Consider the following 27048-nt stretch of genomic DNA (forward strand, 5'->3'; position numbering starts at 1 on the left):
CACAGACCCCCGGAGAGCACGAGGATGGAGGGCAGGATGAATAGCAGCAAGGAGTGAAGGACGAGTGGACAAAGGAAATCGAATGACACGGGAAGAGGGAGAGAGGGGAAGGGGGGAGGAATGACGAGGAGGGAGAGGAAAGTGAAGTGTAAACGAAGGGAAGGTGTAAGATGGCGAGGGAAAAAAATAGGTGATGCACTGAATAAGTAAAGTGCGTGGTAGCTGTAAAGTGGAAGGTGTGAAGGGAGATTTGGTACGGGTATGAAAAATGGATGAGTATGGGATGGAAAAGGAATGAAATCCTCCATTTGGTGTCCGTTTTCTATACAGCCCCATATTCTCCCATGGATGCGTATACGATTTAGTGGTATAGCAACAGTCGTCCAGGTGGTGTCAGCACACTTTCTCTGGCTGTGCTGGTGCTCAAACTTTCAGCAACAGGGCCAAGAGACGGCTGCAAAATTAAAATATGTCTATGCAAAGTACCGTTGGCATTTAAAACCCACAGCTGCTCTCGTTGCATGGCAGATGCTTTCACAGTCTCTGGATTTACAGTGGGCAAGGAGTGGGAAAAAAAAGAAACCCCTCCTCTCTCTTTGAAGACATAAGTCTCCAAAAGAGGAATTGTTTGTTTTGTTTTTTCCTGGTGTGCAGAACATTGTTTGACCTCAGATTATTATCACCATCTTCAGAAATACAGACTGAAAAATAAGAGGGTGACACTGGAGGGGAATCTGGAAATGAAACAGAACAGAAGGAACCGAGCAGCACGATTTAAACTGTGGGACTTATGGAGATGTAATTACATTGGCTGTAAAACACTTGGGTATAGGGATTAGACCTAAACCAGATAATGCCTTCGCTATGCTAGTATGCACCCTGCCTCAGAGGAAAACAGGGCAAAAAAATGAATTGGAAGTTATTCTGTTGAAGGGAGAAAAAAAAAATCTCATCAACAAGAGAGTCTGTAAATAGATACACGAGAAGCTGTTTCCTCTTGATTTGATTTTGCTGACTGCCACTGGATTTGAATTTTGGCGTTCATTAACGAATGTTTATTGATTTTGGCATCTGCTGTGCTGGAGTGAGCTCATCTCAATTGTGTGTGTGTGTGCAGAATCATACAGCAGAGGGCGCAAGAATCATCCGTTTTCACACAGGTCTACCTCACCACCTCATCGAAACCGTCTGACTCGGAGAAATAGTGGAGTAACTTTACATAGATACCGAGAGACGCCCTCCTGTTGGTGATATTTGCATTAACAGCTGATTATTTAATTGTATGCATTTAAAGCAATCAAACAAGATTACTTTGAAGCCACATTGAGAGTGCGAGTGAACGGAGGTGATACAACTCAGACGTTGGGAGCTTGACAAAATATCGCCATATAGGGATATTCCTGGATATAAATCACGTTTTTTGGATCATTTCCATGCATGACAAAGCCAAATCCGCTGCGGACGTTAGATCCTATCTAAGTTACAAGTTTCGAAAACTGCTTTTGGCGATTTCAACAAGTTGTTACCAGAGTCCCCCCCCCCCCATCCACCCACCGCCTCCTGCCGTCGCTGGTCCTAATTGGTTTTCGGGCAGCAGAGAGCTGTGACGCCTCTCAGCCTGATGACATCACCCAGTCAGTCACACACAGTCGGACAGCCGCGCGCTTCGGAGGAACTACAGTTATTGGAGTAACAAGAGCGCGGCAGCACTTCATTACGTCCAGAGCACCAGCTGAGGGGAAATATTCACCTGTGCGCTGCCGGGACGAATTCACAAGGATTTCCATTCATTTTGAGCAGACTCCGTCTTAAAGGCGCAGCGAGGGGCATTTGAAACAAGAGACTCTGTCGGACTCCTGCTCTGTCCTGAAGACAAACAAGTTTATTTAGCCTTTTGCACAATTCAATTTTTTTGAATAATTCCAGAGAGACTGCGTGCCTGGTTTCAGTAAGGGTACCGTAATCGACCATGGCGAGACGTGACGCCCGAAATTGGCACGACTGCTCCAAAATGATGGGACTACTCTGCTTGGTCGCGTCGATACTTATTCAACACGGTAAGAAATGATCACTTATTTAAAAAAAAAAAAAAAAAAAACTTCATCTAGTGTCCAGCTGGTTGTGAGCAGCATACTCGCCTTTCATGCCTTCTCAGAGCTTTAATAATTCAAGAGGAGATACATTAAACCTGACTACCACCACCTGTCAGGGCGGTGACAGGAGCAGAACATTCACCAGGTGATTTCGTCACTCCGCTGTACTGGCGAGGTTTTCAACACCGACAAATGTCTAAATTTGGTTGACTACAGTCAGCTGAAATGAGAGTTGAGAACAACTACCGCTTTCTTTTTCCTCATTCTTCAGTCGTGAACCATCTATCTATCGATCTTTGACCCGAGTTTCGGTCGGTGACTCACACGCCATGTTGAGTTTTCCTAAGGTGTGGCTCTGTGGAGCAGCAAGGTGTTTTCCTCCAGGTGCCCGCTGGCTGCCACACACAGTAGAGCTCTGCCCTCACCGCTCCAGTCTGTCCTTGGTAGTCTCTCCTCTACACCCCCCCCCCCCCCCCCCGCGCCTTTTTCTCCCCTCTGTCCGCACATCATCTTCTATTATTCACACCTCAGCTGAGAAAAACGAGGCTGGAAGCAGCTCTTAATGTACACAAAGAGCAACAACTTGACAGTCAATCATTTGCACTGATCACATGTTTATCCTACCCTGCCTAGTTTGTAATTGTAACATCTGCACAGTTTTCATACAGTGAACCACTCCCAATGTATGCCCTTTAATGTAAATTAGCTGGTATTTACTTTTAAGAAAGGTTACAGGCCACCTTGCTTCCCTGGCAACCTGTTTTAAACAGGTAAATTATTCAGGTCTTTTCCAGTCCACTTGAGCCTACAGTAGGTGTAGCCTACAGGTACCGTTGCCACAGTGAGTAGGCCCTCAAACAAGAGAAAATATCTCTGGCATGCAGTTCATTAACATATGAATGAATGCTGGTATGAAACCAGTTAAACATTTTCTCTGCTTCCTTGCTGGGCCAGCTATTTGTTTTGTGCAGTAATTGGTGCAAGAATGTGGGCTAGATCTAACGCTCTGGCACAGTATACATTTGCGGTATAGTGTACAGTAATGTAGTTGATTGTGGGTTTGTTTTAATCACGACTCATAAGCAAAGTCACTCTTGACTTATTCATGCAGTGGACCTTTTTTGTCCAATTTCATTTTACTGAACATGAAGTGCTCCGAGGGGAGGGAGCAAAGTGGGGGAAAACAAAACAAGGTTTTACATATTTATGAGCGAGGAAAAACGCAAGGCTTAACCGGTACACGCTTTGAGTTTTCTTTCATTTAAGTCATCTTTTCTGTGTGAACCTCTGACCCTCTTTTGGGTAATAGGCAGGATATGCAACTTGAGCTGCAACTGTGAAGCTGGAACTTTTCCCTTGTCTACTTTGCATTTTGTGTTTCCCACTTCCTCTCGAGCAGCGACGGCAACCACTTACCTTCAATGCTGCGTCTGAGAGAAGTTAATTTAATTCCCTGCAAAGTTTCTACTTTAATATGGCCTAGCTGTAATGTAAAAATCCTTATTTAGTTTTGATAGGTTTTTAATTAAGGTAGGCCTCTGTAGTTACACATATATGTACAGAAGTTAATAAAAGCTGGCTGGTGGGGGTCCAGTTTAAGCTCTGAAATTACACCATAATACTACCCCCACCCCACACCCCCCACGTCAAGGTTGTGAGGGACCACGGATGTGGGTCAGAAACGCTTGGCCCATTACCATGGAGATGTTTTTATTTGAAGAGGGGTGGGGTGGGGGCATGGGGCTATGGGAGCATTGTCTTTATGGCTGCGTAAGCTGCGTGTGTGCAGGGGGTGGCTGGCTGGCTGGCTGCCTGAGAAACTGGTGGGCATGCAGGGTCAGGGCCGGGGGAGGAGGCCGCTTCCCTCTCGGCTCTGCACAAAACGGCGTTTGTCCTCGTGTACCTGAGGTCCTCCAGCAAAGCTAATTCAGATGCAAAGCTACTCTGGATGGCTCTCCTCGGTTTTTCGAGGGAACAGGTGGCTTCTTTCGGCAGCCTGCTGCAGTGCGCAGGGTTGCAGCTGAGTTTCACGATTGGCTGGAGAACTCAACGGGCAGCGTCTGATTAAGACAGGCGGGCCCCCTCCCCTCCCCTCTTTCCCACCCGCCACTCGAAAACTCCCTCTTTCCCGCCATTCCTCGCTCCCTCCCCCACCCCCTGCCGTCGAGTACATACAGGGGCCTTGTTCTCGTCTCTCTTTATTTACATCTATCTTTCATTCTCTCCTGTCCAGTGCTTTTGTTTGACGGATGGTAGTCATTGGTTTATTCAAATGCCCCCCTCACCCGTCTCCCAGCCTCTCTTCTGACTGAAGGCCATGCTGTTTGTGACGGAAACGAGACGCAGACAGACAGGAAAGTAAACCACATGTGAGCTCACCATGGCCTGTCACCATGGCTTTAGGATTTCTTGTCAGCCAGAGCGGTATCAACCCTTCTGAAATGCTTAACTTTTCATACCAATAAATTACTTCCCAACATTTTCACAACACCCTGCCCTCCCACGAACGCACAAGCAATCAGAAACTCTGAGGAGATGTTTCTTTTGGTAATTCTACTTGAGCAATAGCTCCAACTTTTTGCTCCAACTATTTCCCTGCACATGGAGGGATTCTTTGTGAGCAGTGTAGTTCTGCCAAACCAGATATTCTTCATCATTACTACAGAGAGAGTGGGCATTACATGTTGTCTATTAAGAGGAATTTGATTGATGGATAATGAGAGGAGTTTGTTTTTTTTCCCCCTGATAAAAGAAGGAAAAAGTAAGTGCTCAGTATCTCATTAGTTCCAGCGGAGCGAGGGGCTTAGGTCTTGGTTTGGTTTTTGTGTTAATGGCTGTCTCAGTTAGGTCCTATCATTATGTAAATGAGCTGTCCTCGCCCCTTCGCATCGGTCCTGTAAATGTCGGAAGGATTTTGAAAAGGTCAGGTGTGTGTAAGAAAGTCTAGCCCTGGCATTCGCTAGTAAGTACACACACACTTACTAACGGGCCTTCCTGTTTAAATGACACATCAATAACCTCCTTCTCCACCTTATAATCACCTTTTAAGAGTTCGTTGATTCAGACGTATAACTGTGCTTGGATTTACAGCTTAATGGAGATGTGAGAGTGATGCCAAGCATGTCTGTGTGTGTGTGTCTGTGTGTGTCTGTGTGTCCGTGGCAAATGTGGCCCCATTAATTTTAAATAACTAAATTGTAGAAAGACTGATGCTGATATTTGGCATTTCACCAAATGAGCCTAATGATTTGGACAGCTTTTTATTATTTATTATTATTAGTTATTTTACCAGGTGCGCAATTGGAAAAATTGATTTCAGCTTAGTGGCAATATTTAATGGCCTTCTTTGAAATAGAGTACCTCTTATCCAACATTAAATTAGACATGGAAAGCTTTTAAATAGATATAATGAAAACATTTTAGCAGCAGGCACTTTTAATTCTTTAAAACCTTTTTATTTGTTTGATGCTATATTGATTTTTGCAGGGTTTTATATACAGATATTTTTATAAATTAGTTTCAGTGACATTGCTTTGCTCTGTAGACTTTTCATTACCAATGACCAGAAACACAAAGGATCCATCAGGTTTATTGTTGACTTGGCAAATATTATTTGACAGGCTGGATGGATCAGAAGAGAGGGAGGTCGATGAGCGCGAGCCGCTGCATCTTGTTGCATTCTAGCCCGCGGTATTGGACCAAAAACACAATTGAATACACACGCACACAACACGCACACGTACACACACAGCTGGTGATGAAAAAGGGCAGTAACTAGAGGCTGTGCTGTAAGTCAGATGACATTCCAATAATAGGGAGGAACCGTCACGTCGCAGGATGACTGTGTGTGTACACGTTAGTGTATTCTTTCAGGAAGTGTGGTATCATTATCTGCAACCCTGTTATCTTCCACAGACATCAGATCTGAGGATATCCTTTTTTTTTTTTATCGCTCCCTGCTCATTTAACCAACTTGTAAGTAATGATAGCGGCTTCCCTGCAACATCCATCTCCATGTTAGAAGCCCCCCCCCCCCCCCCCCCATTTGCCGACATGTAGATGCTGGATAGACGGCGGCCTGTGTTGAGGTCACACTGAGAGCCCCCCACGGGGATGTTTGTGTTTGGCTCCCAGGGTTGCCAGACGGCTGGAGTCGCTCCAATCTGATCCAAAGGAAAATGAGCAGATATCCTCGTCTTTTGAAGGAATGCCAAATGTCATTAATGTGAATGGGGAAAGCTGAGGGGTTTCCAAAAAGCACAACTGTGTTGGGGTTGAGGATTTTGTTGGCAGAGGTGTTGGGTTAAATTGCTATAGGCATTCAAACTGTGTGCATTAGCTCACACGCTGACACAAGTTCACTGCGAGAGATCGGTCCATAATGTAGCCTCCTCAAACCACCCACATGTTTATAGATAATGGAGAGTTTCTGCACTATTTGCAGTGGTAGCATGCCAGCAGCTTATCTTGTATGAAAATGCCATAAGGAATGTGGCTTACTTTATTTTTCGGTCACACACGCATTTCCACGCTATTAGTCAAGATACCTTCTGCCAATTCTGCATTTCCTTACGTCTTTAACAAACTCCAGAAGGAATTTCAGGGGATGCAGGTCAAACCCATTCCAGCTCAGCCAATGTGGAGAATGAGCAGTAATTCCGATTAAAGATCCACTGAAAGGCAGCCAAACACTTAAAAAAAAAAATCCCCTTAATTAACTAGACGTAGGAGATTGGCGTCTGTGTGACCCCGCTGTAGTAAAATCACAGAGGAGGAGGAGGAGCGGCGAAGGAGGAGCAAGGGCAATAGGTGGGGGGGGTGAGGATGTCGACATTTTCAAATTCCACACCGCAGCATCTTGGCAGAGGGGATGAAGGAGGATTTCACAAAAAACTGTGTGAGGGAGTGAACCAGGGAGGCCAAGAATGATCAGCTCATTTGTAATTCAGTCGCACCTCCCTCTTCTCCTTCTCTTAAAGCATGAGACACATATTTAACAGCCAAAGAGCCCTCCATTGTGGACAGAGAAAGGGCCGCTTGTGCTAACCTTTCTCTTTTTATTACAGTTACCTGACCTGGACCCTCTCCCTGTCATCTTTCCTCCCCGTTCTTCTGTCTTTGTCACATTCTTTTATTTCATAAATCCTCCCCATAGTGGACTCAGCAGATCTCTGTGCAACTAAGCACTGAGGCCCTTGACTGTGTCCTCCCCAGTGTGTGTCCCTACATATATGCACATGCACACGCACACGGCAGCTCATTAGCAGTCACCTTAATGTGTCTAAATGCAGTTAGCGAGGTGGAGGGTGGTTTGCTTTATTGATCCGGTATTGAATGGTGGATGATGCAGTGCCCTTATGTGATATTGAAAACATTTAGGCTCTTTCGGCATGACAGCGCCATGAAACATCTCTCTCTCTCTCTCTCTCTCTCTCTCCCCTCCTCCTCCTCTGATAATCTCTCCCTGTGTCCTCCCTGCCCCCAGTTTGTGAAATGTTGAACCAGTTTTTTGCTTTACCTTTTATACCCATCTTTTATTTCCACAAATGTAGCTTTTTTTCTTTTTATCAACATGTGTTACCAGCTTCATTACAGCTGTTTTGTTACCCATCGTGTGTGTGTGTGTGTGTGTGTGTGTGTGTGTGAGAATAGAGGAGCAGAGACGTGCTGCATCTTTGTCACATCTGACTTTGACAAGGTCATGTCAAATTCTCACTTATCCGTGGCAGTGGACAGCCTGGCTACAGGAAGGAAATTGAATTTGGTGTGACAGGGTCTTGTCGCGGCTCTTGGAGCTGGATGTAGAGTCATGCTCCCCAAAAACCTTATGCACACCGCCTGCTTTCAATTCAGTCGGCTTTTCCCGTGATCCCAGCAGACTTATCCGAGGTGCAGGGTCAAATTACACACTGTTAAATCAAGAAAAATACGATATTCTTATAGATATAATCTCAGAAATACGAGTTGAGAAAACAGAACTGGCCATCGCCGACATAATGCACTACAGGTTTATTTCTCATGAAAGCCTGTGGAGAGTGTCCTTGTGTTTCACAAGACCAGCTGCGTTGTTGCGATCCTAATATGACTCGGATATCGGTAACCTTCTGTTGCTTCACTTGTTGGTTTAAAAAAAAAAAATGTGCCGCCTTGCCGATAGACAAGCGACACAGTCGTCGTCATTGGTCCCCAGAGCCTTGAAACGGCAGGAGCGTTCAAATCCTCCCCTGAAGCAAACGGCACATTAAGGTCAAATGGAAGCAGCAGGTTTATTCAGTTATCAAGCCTTTGTTTTGCCAACAGGGTGTGTCGGGGTTTGTTTGTATGTGGCTCCTTAGGGAGAGCAGGTCCTCCTCTTCGTTAAAGCCATTTGTCACATTCATGTGTTTAACTGATTGCCTGCTCTCTAGTCGGCCACTTGCTTCCCTCTGTCACTCTCTCCCCCCCCCCCCCCCCCCCCTCTGTCACATTTGTGCCTTTTTACTTCCTCTCCTCCATCTTGATTCAGTCTTGCTCTGCCCTCTCTGTCTTTCTCTGTTTACGTCTCCTAATGCTCCAAACTTCCTTCTCTCTGTAATTTGGTCCGCATAATTGCTCCATCTGCTCAGTAAACTGCTGTCTCTTACTGTATCTCCTCCTCGTCCTGTTCTTTGCTCTCCTTCGCTCCGTTCTTAGTCATCAATCCCTCGTTTCTGCTTCTGTAATTGGAATGTCTGTTGCTTTCCTCTATCCTCTTACTCTCCCCTTTCCCTTAATCTCTGTCCCTCTCTTCTCCTCTTTCTTCAGCTCTCTCCCTGTCCCACCGTCCAATTCCCCAGTTGTCTCCTCCACCTAAGTCAGCTCCAGAGTTTCTCTTTAAGCTTATCCAAACTGCCTCTGCTACTTTTCCCTCTCCTACTCTCATTTGCTCCCTCTGTCTCTCATCCTGCTTTACTCTCATACCTCCCTAACAGCCCCCACCCTCCCCACAGACATTTGTATTGCAGGCATCTGTACCTTCCTGCCTCCCCTAACGAGCTCTTCTGTTTCTTTTTTCCTCCTCACATCAATCTCTCTCTCTCTCTCTCTCTCTCTCTCTCTCTCTCTCTCTCTCTCTCGTACACTTTCCCCCCCTCTCTTTCTTTCTCTTCTAATGGCCAAGAACACCTCCTCCCACTCAACCCTGCTGGGCATTTATTTTTTTTGAAGGTTAAGTTGCTGTGACACTTTTACAGTGTTTCACCCCACCTCACCCCTCCTCCGATTGTCTCACCCTCCTCCCCCACCCCGTCTCCCTCGCCCAGGCTGCGGAACGACACTCATCATCATCACCACCACCTTACACGTGACCGCAAACACAGACGCAGAACACACACACAGTACATAGCACGTACATAGCGGACACATGCGCACCATTCCCTGGGCTGATTTGATGGCTGAATCACTTGATTACTGTACAGAGGACAGGAAAGGGGAAGTGACAGAACAAAGTCAAGTAAGTGGGTGAGCTAAGCATAAGAGGTAAAACGGGGGAAATGGAAACCGATGCAGGATTTAATTTAATTTCAGCAGAGTTAACCTGTCGCGCAGTGCCGGGATCAAGCTGACGATGTCCACTCCCCCGCTGCTACATGCTGTCACACACGCCTCTCCTCCGCAGGCGGTTACTAGGCCAGTAATAGAGCTTGACTCATCTCACAAGAGTCGCACAGAAGTTGAAAGGGGGCTTACATTTGAGGAGTTAATTCCCACTGTACAATGTAGTACAATCTAATACTACAACAGAAAACTTGCTCTATGATTTATGTCCATTTTCTTGGTGAAATTGTGTCAGAGAGATACTATGCACATGTTTTGAATATTAGTATACGCATCATAGTATCACTACCAATCTACATTTGGTCATCTGACCCATCTTGGTTCTGAGTCACTTCACTGTGAAGAACGTTGCTTTTTTTATTTTTAGCTTTTATAACTAAAACTAGTGTCCATAACCAGATTTATTACAAATTTATGATATAACTTTGTTTAAAAAAAATGCTACGACCTATATAGAAGTCCTCTATAATGCAACCTAAAAGAGGATGTATTTTAACCTTTAGATGGAATAATTTAATGGTTTAATCCATTTGCTATTCAATATCAAACTAATGGGAAACTGAGGGCTGTCCTTGACCAAAGAAATTCTTTGTCGAATAACACTTATATGATTATGTAGCCGAAAAGATTAGCACAATTACAGATCTGTAAAACTGAGTTTCTCCACAAAGAATTGCACAAAAGCGCCACTTTAGATCTGTTCACCAGAGATGTGCTCACAAGTTTCTTGGAAATAAGTTATTCAGCATAAAAAAAGACTAATTGACTAAAAATATCTTCGTTGACTACAACCAAAATGACAGATTTTCCTACTACGTGAGGGCAGCCCCAGAAACTATTTTTAAAATCCATTAATTGTTTGCACTTCTCAAGCAAAGAGATGGTACCAGTTTCTTAAATGTGGTTATTTTCTGCTTTTTCTCTGACTTGCATCACTGTAAATATCTTGTGTTTTGGACTATTAATCAGATAACATAAAAGAAGCAATTTGAAGGAGTCACCGTGGTCAGATCTTATTGATAATTTAACTATATATTTCACGTACATTTGCACAAGAAGAATTCTGCATTGAACAGCAGCAACCTTGAATTGTAGTCCAGGCAGTCAGCTGGCTGCTGCCAGACAGAATGATGCACTTTAGTGTTACTGAAAACAGAGACACTATTGTTCTCAGTCCAAGCTTAGAGACCCTCCTCCTCCCATCACACTCTGTTCACCTGGATTAGGGGGGGGGGGGGGAGAGGGAGACCATTGAAAAGTGTGTCTATTGTCCTTCCTCCCCCTTCCCTTTCCTACCTCTGCACCACACCTGTATCAATGGACAGAGCTGCCTTTGAGTAGGGGCCCTAGAGAGAAAGTGGCTTTGTAACAAGAGATGATTGGGTAGTTTCTCTTGAAACGAAGGCTGATGGAAAGCCTTTTTCTGTTGTGTGGATGGATTTTATTTTTAAAAGGTTTTCTTGGTGCGCAAGTCCTTCATATGCTCCTCCAAAGGGCATTTGTGTGCAGAAAGTCCAAAATATTTGCCAATTCCTATGTGCATGTTTACGCTGTGCATGTATCATACACTTGCTCGTTACTTGGCCGCTTGCTGTTTTGGCTTTCCATCTTGGCCTCTTTAAGAAGAGCCGGGAGGGAGGGGACGAGAGAGGAAGAGACGGAGCAAGCGGGAGACACAGTATCGTCTCTGCTGACTAGTACTTGTCACCGAGGCCCGCTGGGCGTCTCCTCGCTCCCTCAGCTTCGCTGGGAGCCATCTTCTGAACTCGCCACCTTTTTTAAAAAAACAAAAAAAATGCTTTTAAAGGAAACACTTTAACCGCTTACTTCTGTCCTTTCCCTCACTTCCCACTTTCCTCTTCTCGCAACAAGCTCGCGGCTGATTCGTGCACCAGTGATTCATGAATTTATCTCTGGCACGGCACAGTCATGCCGGGTGCACGCAGGAGTGTGTGTGTGTGTGTGTGTGTGTGTGTGTGTGTGTGTGTGTGTGTCGAGTGTGCGCAGGGTCTGAGCGACAGAAAAAGGCTGCATGCTGGGGGGTTGGGGGGTTGGGGGGGTGTAAAAGAGGGAGAAGGAGAGGGGCTGTGACGCCAGCCCTGATTAGAGAAGTAGCACTCGCCGTTTAAACACACATTTAAATAGACACTGCCTCAGGAAGATCTTGGTTGGGGGGGGGGTTCCTCTGCTTGTGTAAACTAACACAAGTGTTCTCAGTTGTTCTGGTTTTAAATAGAAGTCCCCGAGGCTCCACCTTCCAACTTTCCCTCGTTCATTTGTTTGTCTCGCTTTCCCCCCCCGATGTCTCACTCTGCATTTTGCTCTTTACTTTTGACACAGAATTGCTTTATCTGGCATAGATTATTGATGTCCTCCATAGACCCGTCCCTCCGTGCTGCCCATCTCTGTCCTTCTCCTCTGCATTCTTTTACATGACTCCCTCCCTTGTGGCTGCTCATTTGGCTGTCATCCCTGTGCCAGCCAGTTCCCTTCCTCTCGTTCACTTTATCTGTCCTCCTCATTCCTTCCAGATGACTCTCTTTCTCCCGTCTCTCCCTTCATCACCTCAGCCCATTGTGAGTTTACTTCCTTCCTCTCTCCCCCTCCTCTTCATTTTCCAACTGTTCTACCCCCCCCTCCCTCTTCCCTCTTCCTTTTCCTTTCTGGACCTGATTCGGCCGGCTTCTCTCAGGTTTGAGTGTCCTACTTTGATTTCCTCTCCCTCCCCCCCCCTTGCTCTTTGCTCCTCCCCTCCTCTCACTGGTGTTTATTTACATAGAGAGGGATGGAGGTAGGGCTGTCGGGATGGATTGATGGATGGCGAGAGGCCACGGGTGAGGGGATCTGGGCGTTTGATTGAAGCCCCCGTCAGTCAGGATACTACTTAAAGAATTGGCTCGTTCGTTATTGTAAAAAGATGTGGAAGACTCGCCAGGTGTATGAAGAGGTCTCTCCTCTCTGGTGTCTTTTTTTTTGTACCCATAGATCTAAAATGACGTCCATAATGTGGCCTTAACAAGCTAAAAGTACACCATTCTTTAGAAGGATACTGGCATTTTAGAACATAGAACCTCTCCATTGACAGAGACACTCGGCCGCGCCGCATGTCTGCCCTTTTAAAAAGCTTTGTGGATGACATAATTATGCAGTGTCAACGTGTGACAAGCTGAGCTTAGCTGCATTAGAAGAATTAATATGCACAGCGTAGGAGGGAGCGTGTCCATGATCTTCTAATGCTTATAGCCACTCACTCCACTCCGCTCATCTTGGGAAGCCATCACACTCTGGAGCAGGTTCTCTCTGAAGCCATCAGCGCTAATGTTCGACGGTCTTCTTTTTCATCCAGTGGAATGTTTTAAGGCTTGTGGAATCTCCATCTGTAGTGCATTCATTTGCCAAGTATAATGAATGCACTTGAGTTTTTACTTGGTCATTTAATGCTGACATTAGGGTTAATTGGCCTTAAGGGACATTAGATCGAGTAGATTATCATAGTAATGCCAGTCCGATGACTTATTTAATACATAATTCAATATTGGACTGGATTCCTACGGAAGTCCCAAACCTGTAGATTTGAATGTGACACTTTGACTGCAATCCAGATAAATACATTATTTTTATTTTTTATTTTTTTACAATTTGTTATTATTGCCAAATGTATTATCTACTGACTCAAATGTTATTTTAAAGACTTTTCCATCCTCATAAACAGTAAAATGATGGTTCTTAGAAAACTTGGATATATATGGATCAATAAAGTTCAAGACGGTTAGATATAGAACTTTACAGTACAGTATTACTGCACCAGTAAAAAAGGTGGAGTGGGAGTCGAGCAGTGCAGCTGCCTGTGCCATATATCATAACACCAAGTACAGGTCAGCTCAGTGAGTCTGTAGCATGAGATGTTACAGAACATAGAGCTTGAAATATTAAAGCAGTTCTCTGGCTCAGATGATGAACAGCCAGAAGAAGTGGGCTAAAGGCTAAAGTATTTTTGAACCTGGACCCTATTTTCCCATGTTATTGAGTCTAAGTGACCAATGGGGACAGCAGAATTGGCCATTTTAGATCGACATAAGTTTCTGACAACATTATAGAAAGAACCTTAACGTTTTTTCCTTTTACCTTTTGCTCGAGCCGGTCTGTTCGTTATTGTGTCATGTGACTTTCTGCCATAAGACGGAAACGTTCCAGAGAGGAGTGTCGGTGATTTTCAATGTCTTTGCTGAATATTTTTTGCCGATTTTGACCGAGTATATCAGTATCGGTATACACAGTAAGCACTTCTCGAGCTAAAGTGATGAGTTGATTTCATGCAAAAATGCCAACCATTTCTTTGTTTCAGCTTCTCAGTTCTGGGGATTTGCTGCTTTTGTGTGATATTACCTGAAGGTCTTGTGGTTTTGGACACAACAAGAATAATGAATGGCTTAATGAGCACATGAATTGGTAATGGAAGTACGAGAGTCACATTAGAATACCAGGAGAACACGATGTAACACAGGCACAAGTGCTAAAAAGTAGAGATGTGATATTATGTGAAAGGCTTCTTGAAGCTCTCCCTGACAAATTGGAGGCATGACCCAGTCTAGCACAAAATCATTAGATCACCTGCCAGTTGACAAAGCCCACTTGTGCCGAGCCTGTGATGGAACAAGCGACAGGAGAAACTGAGCTGCAGAGATCATGTGAACGGTGTGCAGTGGGATGAGCAAGGGGGAGAGGCGAGTGCAGGCCATGCTGTTGGAGGTAAATGTATGTTGGCAGTAGCTAAAGGGAGGGAAAGAGTAAGAGCACAGAGGAGAGAGAGAGAGAAGCCTGTTACCGAACCATCAGCGGTGGTAATGAGACACAGGTGCAGCCCGTGGAACCACATCCCTTATCAGAGAGGAGGATGGGAAAGCAGGAAAGTAGTCAGAAATACTGTAGCGCTACAAGACAGGGGGCTCAATGCAACGTTTCACTTTGATAGAACATTATTACTCATAAGTATGCGCAACCCCGTAGGAGTTCTCGAACAATCACCCGAAACCAGTAGGCACCCCGGGGACGTGTCATTACTCTGGGCGCACAGCCTTTATCTAACTCTCCATTCGTTTGCATCTATTTTGAGTGCCTAGTTAAAAAAAATCATAAGTGCAACACATTAAAAACAAGCATGACACGCGGCCACATCATAGAAACAATTCTGGGTCTTTGTTTGTAGTTCATCATCATCTCTGATCATCTCATTTAGACTTTGTTTTCAAACAGATGCTAATGAACGAGGAGCCAGGAAAAGCCAGAGCTTTGCAACGCTGCAACTGATTTCAGCACTTGAGTGTTAATGAACTTATATTTGGGTTTGCCTGCTCCAAACAGAAAATGTTGGATTAGTAGGAAAAGCTGCTTCGAAAATTGGTTAGCAGAGAGGGTGCAATGAGAAAAAGATTAAGGAGGACCGATGGGAGAATGTAAGGTGACAGATTGAGATAGTGTGTGTGAGAGAGAGAGGGGAGCAGAGAGGCAAAAGAGGAAAGAAGTGCACAAGCTGCTCAGGAAAAGGTGTTAAGACAGAGTCAGGGGTATTGAATCAGAGGGGGGTGTGCGAGGATGTGAGCAGAGCAGATATGCACTCCCTGCCGCAGGCTTCGGTGGGGTGACTATACTCTCTGCTATACTTTTCCATCAACTCCCGGATCAGTCAAATGCAGGGACCAGATGGAAGGTTTGGGATGGGAGGAATCACCACAGCAAGCAAGTGTGTGTGTGTGTGTGCGGGCGATACAGAGCAGGTGCAGTCAGCGAGTGCAAGTGGGTGCATGGTTTGTTTGAATGGTAGACATCAGAGAGTGCAAGAGAATGGCCTTTGTATTCAGCCAATGCTGAGCGAGTAAATATTTTGGAAGGGCATGCTGCGTTGGTAGATTGTTCTTTTGAAGCAGCGGGGGGGGGGTGACAACAGAGGGGGGGGGGGGGGATGAGAAGGGAAGGAGACGGCGAGCTAGAGGAAACTGTGAAGCAGCAGCAGCTATGTTTATTCCGCCACGCAGAGACGTGAACACAAACTGAGCTTTGTCCCGCACCCAGGCTAACTTAATGTTAGAGCTGGCTGTGCGACCTCGGAGAGACGCTAGAATAAACTGCTTTGCTCTTTCCCCTTCATTTGCTGCCAAATGACATTGCTTACTCGGCTACGGGGTTGCCCTCGCTGCCAACGGCTGCTATCATGAATGAACAATGTGCACTTCTCAGGGTCCCATACCTCTCCTCGGGGGGGGGGGCTTCTCCGTAGGCCGAAAGGTGTACACCACAGGAAACGAAGCTACGCATAAGATGATATTCATGCTGGGGCAGCCTTGTTGGAGACATGTTTTGATGTGTCTCGTTTTCTCCTGCGGGAACATGATATGAGGAAGAATAAACATGGCAATACATACATGCATGTCAAACACGCATGTTGCTGCCCCTGTTGTGTTGTATTTATTTAATTTTTGTTGTTGTTACTATTGTGTTAGGGCGGAACGGCTCCAGTGGGGGATGAGGGATAAGAGGGGTCATTCATTCATCTCACACCCAACACACACACACACACACACCTCCCTCACAGGCCTTTCATCTTTACTCTCACAGGCGTCTCTTGTTCTGTCAGTCTCACTGAAGAGAAAGAAGGGGGGAGAGAGAGAGATGGAGGAAGGATGTCAGGGAAGGGGTGGGTAAAGGGGGAGAAAGAAAAGGGCAACAAGTGATTTTGGTTTCCTGTTCCCTGCAAAATCATCTCCCACCCTAATCCATCACCTCCATTTTGGGAGGGGGAGAGCAACAGGTTGCAAAAGTTCCCTCTGCTTTTGTGCTCTGCCATTTCCTTTTCATCTTTTTTTTTTTTTTTCTCTTTCCACCCTCTTTTAATTATATCCTTCTCATCTCATCCTCTCGCTGCCTCGCCTCACCCCCCCCATACTCCCTTCCACTCTTCCTCTGTCCATCCCTCGCTCTCCCCGGGGCTTGCCTTAGTGGGTCGGTTCCAGTCTGTCTGTTCGCTGATGACTCCACTTGGAGCAGATGTGATGCTCAGCAGCTGTTGCTTTGCTCTGCAGTCTCACCCCACAAACCCCACCCCTCCTCCCCCCCCACCCCCTTTCATATCTGTGTGTCTCTCTCTCTCTCTCTGCCTCCCCTCCAATGTCTCTTACATTCTTATTTATCTCCATGTCTTTTAGTTCCCTGCTACGCCGTATCTCAACTGTAAATTGCCGCGCTTCATTTTGTATATTAATTCACGGATCGGTTTTGTCTTCTCTGACCAGCCTCACCAATTCGTTTCACTCTCCCGCCTCCCTGCTGCAGCTGTTAACGTTCAAAGCACATTAGGATTTTTGTCATAACAATAAGTCTGGAATCTCTGTGTTTGTCTGCCTCATGAATGCCAACTGTCACACTGTAATCATGTGAAACAAATGCCGGCCATTGACGGCAGCACTGCAGAGGGCAGAGGGAGGATATTGTACCAACATAAATCTGGCTAAATGAGAGAAATGCAGAATGACTGTTTGTGTTGTTGTTCATTCACCCAATCACACAATGTTGTTCAAAGCCAGGCCCAAAGCTAGAATTAGAATATCTATGTTTAGCTTGATATTAGGATTTATCAAGAACAAAATGGGACTTGGACACTTGAAGAATGATGAAGTGTGAGTTGTATTTAGGCTTACTCTCATCAGTGCCCTGCGCTTCTTCACATATAGTTCTATTAGAATCTTTATTGGCTGTCTCTGTTCATTTCTGTCGGTCTCGCTGCCGCCGTCTCTGCCAGGGTTGGCTGGCTGGTGAACTGAGCATCCTCTGACAGGTGCCCTCTTGTCTGAGATTAGAAGCGGAGAGGGAGAGGAGTTTGAGGAGGAGGTGAGGGTGGGTGGTTCATGTCACTTTGATGACTTCAGCCTGGAGGAATCTGTTTTTCTGGACAGGCGTGTGGTTGTGTCTGTGTGGCAGGGTGCGTGTGTGCATAAGCGCGAGTGTGCGTGTCACATCTGTAATTGGCTGCTGCAGCCGCTGCTGCCGTGCTCACAGCCCGGCCTCTGATCTTGTGGAAATCTGGGATCAGCGCGGCAGATCCGCCTGCTAATCAGCACTCGGCGCCCGTGCACAGGAACGTCAACCTGTGCTTCGCTCTGGAGGCTGGAATATCACCGCACTCGGGATTTAATCGCACCAAAAATCCCTTAATGGGAAACGTTACGTGCAGTCTAATTTGAGGATATTGAGATAAAACGTGTGTGTGTGTGTGCGAGCGAGGTTGTGACAGCGATGTGGGTTCTGTGCACGTGACCGAAACACCGATAAGCAATATCGAGCGACACTTTGCCCCCTTGTGCTCCCGGATGATAAGATTACAACAAGGCCAGATCACTGGTGGCTCTCTGTGCACTTTACCCTCTCCGGTCTCTCCTCTGTTTGACCGGTGAGTGCTCATGTTGGCCCTCGGCACAGCGTCATTGGGAAATTCATAAGGGGGATTCATCACTCGTTCCTGGTTCCCCTTTGAGGACTGCGCTAATTAGCCGGCGTCTGTGATTAGTTGGCTTGTGTTTGATCTGCTTCACTCCTCTCTCCCTCTCTGTCGCATACGCTGGGCCACGATTTAGCTGCAAGGGGCACCCGACACACAAAGACTCAAAAAACAGACACACAAAAATGCACACAGCGGCAGATTTTCCCCAGCGTTTCGGAGACACTGCAGGGGGCCTCAGAGACCCAGTATCGCACACCAGCAGACGCACACACACACACACACACACACACACAAGCTGCAGTGCTCCAAACCAAAAGCAAAAACACTTTGGTGGAAAGAGTACAGCTGTTATTATTCCGCCAATTCATACCAGGAAATCTCCACTTTCACTTTGAGACTTCCAGCCAGTCATTGAAATTCCCCTTAAAAACCGACTCTGCTTATAAAGCAACACAGGGCGTGGGCGGCTAGCTTAGAAGTGGATTTACTTAACTTAACCCCGAGTGATTACAGCCGAAGATGGGCGAATTATGAATGTAATTAAATTTGTACAAATCCCCCTTTGCTCCCCTTTTGCATTAGGTCTCAATGGCAAAGCACAGTCGGGGATATCCATGCTGCGTTTTAATATGACACAAATAGGAGCAATTCTTTGGTGCGTGACAGAGCACTGTCTAATTACACAGAAGCTGTGATATTGAAGGGCCCGTCTGTCCTTGAAGCTGGCCACTGGAGCATGGCGGGGCCAGTTCTTGTCTGTTCATGCCCCCATCCATCCATCGCTCTCTTCCCAATCCTCTATCTGTCACTCTGCCTTAAGGGTGTAGATGGTAAACAAAGGGGGCTCCAACCCAATGTAATGGCGACCTGACAGGAGACGGCTCCAGCAGCTTGTGTGTTTTCTCGTGTGCGTGCGTTTGTTGTTGCGCTCCTCCTTATGATCTCGGGGAATGGGCTTTCAATTGCAGTCGGATCAACTGTAGCATCATTGTGATTGCCGAGCCATTACAGGCTAAAGCCACGGTTCGTACTGTTATTGAGGGAAAATTCGATCCATTGCTGTTTGCTTCTCAGACAGGTACAGGTGTTAAGAACAGCAAGCAGTTTATTCTCAATACGAACATCTAGAGTTACTGACTTTAGCTCCTTTATCTTTAAATTCAAAGGTAAAAATGTCTTTGGTCAACACAGTATTGTCTCACTTTTAGGTAACAGAACCATGGTTCTTTGTGGTTGGAGCATTGTTGTTATACTCTGAAGGGCTTTTAATTTCACTATTGATCAAACTATTGATTATCTATTTGGATAATAGTCCATTAAGAATTCTTAGAGACAAAGGTCTTGCTTTTTCGGTCCAAATCTTCTTATTGGAGAAGCTAGAACGCGTACATGTTTGGCATTTGAGCTTAATAAATAAATTGAATAGTATATAATAAATAGTTGATTGTTTTTCTACCGATTGTCTTCAGGGTCAACTAATTGTTTCAGCTAATCTACAGTATATAAAGGTAAAGAATTAATTTCAGAGGCAACAAATGTAACATTCTACAGGATGAGAGCATTACATTTATCAACAAATTAGTCCAGTAAATTAAATAATAATCATACATTTTATTTCTTCTACCTGCTTTTCAGAGTCCTTAAAGACGCATCATAAAAAAACAACATAATATATAAAACACACACATTAATCACACGTTCAAGGCAGTCTAGAGGTAAAATGTTTGACAGTCAATTAAGGTGTCATGTAAACACAGTGATGATTAAATGTTGCTAGCAGAGACTGCCTTCGCTGAAAGTCCTTTGTCTCCTCTGGATATTTAATGGTACATAATTATTCTTTATTTATTGTAAAGCTAATGTTTAATGCTATTTTAGTTGTTAAGCACAACTAAGCACTTTTTTTAGGTTAATTTAATTAAGTAAATTATTTTAAGTAGTATTTTTCATGTTTTTTTTTTCTTTTTGTACCTTGAATCTGACCATGCAGCCAGCCACATCTGTTCAGTGTCTTTTCACACTTTTCACTTAACAGAAAAAAAACTTGAGGAAATATCAGATTAGGCGCCGCTCCCTCTTTCGATCTGTCTCCTTGAGCTGTCTGTCCGTTCGGTCTTCAGTCATCCGTCCGTCCGCCAGCATCAAAACAATGCACATGCTCCCAAGGCATGTTGTCATAGTGACTGTCCTTCAGAGAACACTCAAAGTTGATCTTAGCGTTCAGTTCAGATGGAGGGAGGGCCAGAGAGCATCCTCCTACGTCCCTGCTGATACTCTCCTGCTCCATTGTATCTTATAGAAACTGTAGTCCAAACCACCTATCCCTGTGTCTTCCCCTCCCTCCCCCCCCCCTCCTTTATAGGAGAACTGATGGGAGGTATATGTGTTGAAGTGAAAAGTTTTATCTTACCTACCTCCTATTGAGACTTGAAGACAATAGGCCGTTCACCTCCGCCCTCACAGCTCACTGCAGACCTGCGGGAAGGAAACTCTGACGTTGAAACGTGGATTCTTTCTGCTTTTAATTGCTCCAGTGATCTATTGTCCCCCACTCCTATCCCTTTGTTCCGTTTTCCCACATCCTACCTGCCTGATGTTTACTAATTGCTGTCACCCCCCCCCCCCCCCCCCCCAGTGTTGCTGAGCTCTTTATGTAAAAAAAGAAGAAAGATGCTATTTAAAACTATTGCATGTCCTGGTCTTTTCAAAATGCAGGTGGAATGATCAGCTATCCTGACATTTGAGCAATATGCTGCAGTGTTCCAGTAATATGAGTCATAATGAATCATAATATTTGCTCTTATGTTAGCAATACTTTTGCAAGAGTATATCCACTCTACTTTTCTTTTTTCCAAGTGGTGGGTGTCATCCTTTTGGAGCGTAACTCGCCTGTCCTCTCAAATCCTTCCCTGCGGACCTCTCCTCCGTGCTCCTACACAGACTTGCTGTCAGTAATTCAATCCAGCTGGTTGTTGTGACGGACACACTCGTCAGTTTATCATAATATTAGTACGCACCTCCTTGTTTGTTTGCTTGTGGTGCCTGACCTTCTGTCTTCCATATGGCCGGCATTGATTTGCGAACACGCTGTGTGATGCTCCTGACAGATTGACTGTGCTAATAGCCGTCTCCCTCATATCACCGAACTGCATTTTAATCCTTTTAATGTGCAGTGTGAATTGGATTGGTCTCTCACCCCCTCAACTATGAACGCGCTGCGCGTCGATGGCGTAGTTGACCATTGGACTCGTCGGTAGCGGGCTGAGAGCCCCCCCCCCCCCCCCCCCAGTTTAGGTGAACGTTGGTGACGAAGAACCTGGAAACACAGCTGTGTTTGGGTCCGAAGGTGGGGTTGCCATGGAATTCCCCTTTCACTTTAACAGGCGGCTCGGTTTTTAATTCAGGGAAGGGATCACACCCAGCCTGAAATATCCTCTCTGACACCTCGGTAGACACTCACATCCAAGTGTTGTTAGGGAAGCGAAAATAGGACGCATAATCACATTATGTTAACAGCTGACATACAGAGGGACGGATTTATACACACACGCACGCACATTCAGGAAGTGATGAATGAAAAGATAAAGATACACACAGACACAGCCCGCCTTGGACATGTGTAGAAGTATCTGGCACTTTTGACTTGAGCCTGATCCTTTAATTCATGGCGATTTCCGAAGTGAGACGCTGCCAGACTCTGGTTACACACACACACACACACACACACATACACACACGCTTCCAAAGTCATTCAGAGAGTGAGGTCTGAAGGACGTTTTGGCGAGCTTTCTGCCACACCTGATGGAGAAGTGCAAGGCATCAGCGTGCATCATTTTAAATGGATCAAGATGTTCCCCCACACACTGACCCTAGACCGGTCTGAAAATTGTTTTTCCAAATCCTCAGATTTACATCTTATGCTTTCGCACGGACTGCAGATCTGTCACTGCGGTCACCCAGCAGTAAAACCCCAAAATGACATGCTGGGCTAAAATAACATGCCCGGTACAATTACCATGAGGAGTGATGGCACACAGGGCTAGAATGAAGAAGTCGGACACAAAAGGAACTAACTGAGGATAAAAGAAAAAAAAAAAGAAGTAGTCAAGGAAGAGCAGAATGAGCCAGAGGGATGAAAAGGATTTATTCCGAAATGAAAAGACAGGACAGGGCTGTGGCATAGATGAGGGGGAAATTGGGGGGGGGGGAGAGAAGTGAGCGATGCCGAGAGAAAAGGCGAGTGCGGTGGAGGTAGAATGATGTGCAGGGCCCGAGCAGACAAAGCAGAGCCAGGAGCCGCAGGGGAGCTGGGTGTCTGTCAGCCATCCAGCCAGTAAGTTATTCAGTCACTTATTCAGTGGGTTGGAGCAATAGCAGTAGCACAGCAGTATAGAGGCAGCAGTTATTTGTTTGGCTCAGGAGTGCTGTGTCCTTTTCTGTCCGCAGTAAACTGCCGGTTACAAGCGAGACTTTACTGACCCTAAACGGCAACATGCATCCAATAAGAACACGCTCGCGTCTTATGCCCTTGGTCATTTTCCCTTTTTCTGTTCGGTGCTTTTTACACACCTCTACTTTACACCGTCGCCGCGTTCCTTCATGTCTCACCTTCATTCTTTATCACAGTCTATCTCTCTCTCCTTTACTCATTCACTCTCTTTCCTCTCTCTCTCTCGGGTCAGGTACAGTGTCGATGTTGGTGTTTATCAATAATGAAGAGATGAGAGGAGGAGGAGGAGGAGAGCACACCGCTCTCGTTCTTACCAGGGGATGAATTATTCACCCAGTGGAGAGGAGTGCCTCTCCACCTTGTACGGTATGCATGGTTTTCCCTTAGCTCGGCAGATGCTAAATGATTAAGCGCGTTGTGTAAGTTGTTGGTTGTAAGGTTCATCTGTTCCGAGCCGTGTTGCGCTTCGGTAAAACAAAAAGAAACCATGCAAAGTTTACGGATCACTCCTTTGTCATTCAAACAAACCTGTCTCAGACCAGTTTGACCGCCAGAGCTGGCAAGACCTGAAATATTCTGTTTGTGGCATGTCCATAACTGAGAATGGAATATAAAGGATGAGCGAGTGAGAAGTGTGTACAGAGAGATGTATGCATGGGCTATTGTGTACGTCATTTCATGTCAGGGCTCCTGCAGTTAAATTACTGGGAGATCTTATCGTGAATTTTTCTACTTTGTCAGTTTCGTCTTACTCTCGAGCTCATGCATACTGTATGGACGTATAGTCTCACGGCAAGACAAAGGTCACGGTCCAGCTTCGGAGGCATGCGGATGTGGCATTTGAAGCTGAAGTGTTCCCAGTTTCAAGATGGCAAAACTGTCTCTTTCAGTTTTTTTTTTAAAAACTTCCCTGCTGGGTCTTTTTTCATTACGATGATGCACTTAATTGAATTGGCAAATGCTTATTTTTGCAAATGATATTCGCTTGAGTCCTAAGGCATGTTTGTTATAAACAGGCAGCTAAATAGGAATATGCATCAGTATACGGATGCACGTGGGTATACGGGAACACACACGCACACACACACACACACACACACACACACACACACACACACACACACACAGTCACCAAACACTCACACCTCCCTTTGCAGATTTCTCCTCCAGCTGTTCATTTCTCCTTGGCACTTTGAAGCCTGTTCATATCTCTCTGTGTCCCTCCCTCCAAACCCCTATTTCTCCTTCGCTCCCCTTCTGTTACATTTCATGCATTTCTGCCTCCCTTCCTCATTCCTCCCTCTGATTTCCCTTCTTTCTCCTCTGTGCTCAGTCAGTTATCAAATATTTCATCATGTCACTGTGAACAAAGTGAAATGTAGCTCTCCCTTCTTCTTGCACCTTTTTTTTTGCTCCTGTTGCATCACAGGACCCTGTCTTTTTTTTTTTTTTTTATCTTTTACCTGCTGTCTGCATGCAACCTCGCTGTAACAGCAAACCCTTTTTACAAGTGTGTTTCTTTGTTACGTTTCCAAGCTGATTAAACATCTGTGGGGATTTTTGAGTGCAGATCTCCCACGATAGCCTTGGTCTTTTTAAAAGTGTGCTCCTTTTATCAAACCAAGGTGCTTCAGCTCAATTGCCCCCACTAGTAAATCTTACAGCATGAATGGATTATAATAGGATGTCATTGGAGAAGTCCGTAATGAGCAGTGGCTACTTCTAAATGTAGCTTTCTCATGTGGTATCGATTGGCCCTTCATAGAGATCCCCGTGGAAAGGTCAATGAGAAGCCGAGACACATCTCAAGTCTTCATTTCCTTGTTTTATTCTTGGCTTGTCAAACTGCCTTGCCTGTCAAAGCTAAGCTGCATTCTCACTCTGCTCCCTGCATACCAAAGTATCCACATCTACATGTGTGTGTGTTGGCGCACATACACAGTGCGTGCCCGTCCATCGTAGGTTTGTGTGGCTGTATGTGCGTCCACATTTGCGCGCGTGTGTGTGTGAAGGTCAGAGAAACCAGCGCTGAAACAGTGTCGGGTAGCAGCAGCAGCAGCCGACAGCAGGTTCAGGTTGGTGCTGTTCCAGACTCCAGCTGATAACGGCTATTAGTGCATACCAGCAGCAGTTTGGACATGACACGCAGCCACAGCAGTGTCACAGGTCTGGTGTGGAGGACACACCATCACACAGAAATCGCAGTTATGCAGCTGCTACACAGGCAGGCCATTTTAACTAGACTGTTGGATAACGTGCGTCACACCTTTTTTGACCGGATCTGCTTATCCGTTTTCAAAGCTGCACAAAGGAGTTAACAGTTCAAAAGAGATGAACAGTCATCACCCAAATTACAGGTGCGTCAGTCATGACAACTGCAATATTACAGTATCTAGAGTGACAAAGGGACCCGTGTTATGGAAGATTTAGTGAGGAAGAACAAAAGTCCCAAGCTGTTTCTCTACGTAACTGATATACAGGTTAGTTAGACATTCACATCTCTGTGTACCAGCACAATGGATTTAAAGTTATTATGAGTAAATTCCTGACTGCATTTTTAATTGAGGAGTGTTGAGAACACAGGAATTGTCGCCTTGCCGTTGTCCTGCTGCACTGTTCAAAAATCACACAGGAGGTGAACAGAATGGAAGTAAACACCCTTAAAGCTGAAAGTTAGCACTTTAATCTCAGTGATTGCTTCCTTTTCAATTCCATTTAGTGGAGTAAAGAGCCAAAACAACAGAAAATGTGTCACTGTCCCAATACTTACAAGCTGCACTGTACGAAACTACAACCCCAGTAATAATCGCGGCATTGAATCGGCTTCTCTGTGCCAGTGTCTTGAAAAACAAAAACAAAACAGAATTGCACATCGGGAGCCTCACAAAGCTGGTATTTGGCAGCGCTTTCATTTAGAAACCACTCGTATCCAAGGCCGGCACACACTGTCTCACTGAGAATAAACCTAGAGCATTAAACCATGGAGAATGGAACTGCTCTGATGGATCATTCTTTTACCATTTTCCAACACTCTGGTGGGTTGAGTGGAAGTTAAAGGATGCCTTTGACCATACATACCATTCATACCATTGAACGTAGTGGTGAATATGTAATGGCGTGGACACTCGTCATGAATTTATTATGAGAAATTTCATGTCGGAAAACATGTCCATATGCACAACTGAGCAGTTTCAAAAGAGGTCATAAATACGTGGTGTAAAAACTGGCCGATGTAAAAACAAGATCTAGACGTTCGTGTCACGCTCAGAGATAATCTTTACCGGTCTATCCAAAGAAAATTGGAGCTGTGCATACAAAGGTGTACTCGCGATTAGCTGCGTTTACATTTATTTTTTGTTCATAGGCATTCATTAAGCCACCAACACAGACTTTTTCTTTGTATTGTGAAGTCAGACCAAAGCGGGGCTTGCGTTATCATCACAACATCACAAGCGGCACCCTCGGGTCCAAAACTCAGCGTGTCAAAGTCATCAAGTTTGAAAGGTGGGATAGGATTCAGTCTAATTCCCTTGTTAGAAAAAGATTATGTTTGAGGAAGAAGAAGTGAGACAGAGAGAGAGGAGGCAGAGACTGATTCCATCAGGACAACACCATACTGCCTGCATCAAAGCTATTGTTCTTCAGGAGGAGAGACGGTGAGCACAACAATAACAACAATATAATAATGGAAATGGAGACGTTCACACATACCTGAGAGCATAATGAAAGCCCAAAATGCTTATTGAGACTGCAATGCACTAAAGGCCAAGAGAAACACAACCACATTTTCTTTGTCTCTCTTGTGCTCTTTCAGACACACACAATGTGCTAGGAAGCAATCTTCAAGAACACGGAGAATGGGAAAGCTTCATTCTAGCCCACCTGACAGTGCATAGCCACTAGCTTGATGAAATGGCGGAGAGTCAGTGAGCTCTGAAGGCCATTAGATATTTTAGGTGATGGCCCGCACTCCCTGACGTCGTGCTTTTCTCCACTACAGCGGGGATCAGGCAGAGGACATGAATGCCGTTAGGCGTCGGAGTTAGCCAACCAGGCAGCGAGGCAGGCGGACACGGGCCGATAAGCGTATGTTCGTTTTATAAGCCACGGCTGGCTCAAATGGGCTGCAGAGGAAATTTGGATTTTGAGTATTTTTCATTTTTTTTCTGATTCACTCTCCCTTCCTCTGGCTCATTCTGTCTGTGTCACTGCCTTTTTTTTCTTTTTCTTTTTCTTTCTCTATTCACGGCCACAGTGTTTCTCACAAGGTCAGGTGTGGAGTCTATCCTGCATCACACCGCTCTACACCTGCCGTCTCTTCTCCTCGGTCGGTTTCTCTCCCCACTGTACCCCCCCCGTCCCACGTCTCTCCATTTTTAGTTTCCTCCTTCTTCTCTCTTTTTCCACCTACTTCCTCTCTCACTTCTCTTATTTCTCTC

General features: G+C 45.4%; 1 protein-coding gene across 3 annotated transcripts in view; it reads left to right on the top strand.

The window, feature by feature from the left end:
* Window positions 1-1662: 1662 nt before the first annotated feature.
* LOC306699401 (nectin-2) overlaps window positions 1663-27048 on the top strand; it is a 73886-nt gene continuing 48500 nt past the window's right edge. For all 3 annotated transcript variants that reach the window (XM_079164007.1, XM_079164008.1, XM_079164006.1), the window contains exon 1: window positions 1663-2057. In XM_079164007.1, the coding sequence (XP_079020133.1) occupies window positions 1970-2057 (88 nt within the window). In that variant the 5' untranslated portion in view covers window positions 1663-1969. The remainder of the gene's footprint in view (window positions 2058-27048) is intronic.

Source organism: Pholis gunnellus (genome assembly GCF_910591455.1).
Source record: "Pholis gunnellus genome assembly, chromosome: 8".
NCBI classification, from domain to species: domain Eukaryota; kingdom Metazoa; phylum Chordata; class Actinopteri; order Perciformes; family Pholidae; genus Pholis; species Pholis gunnellus.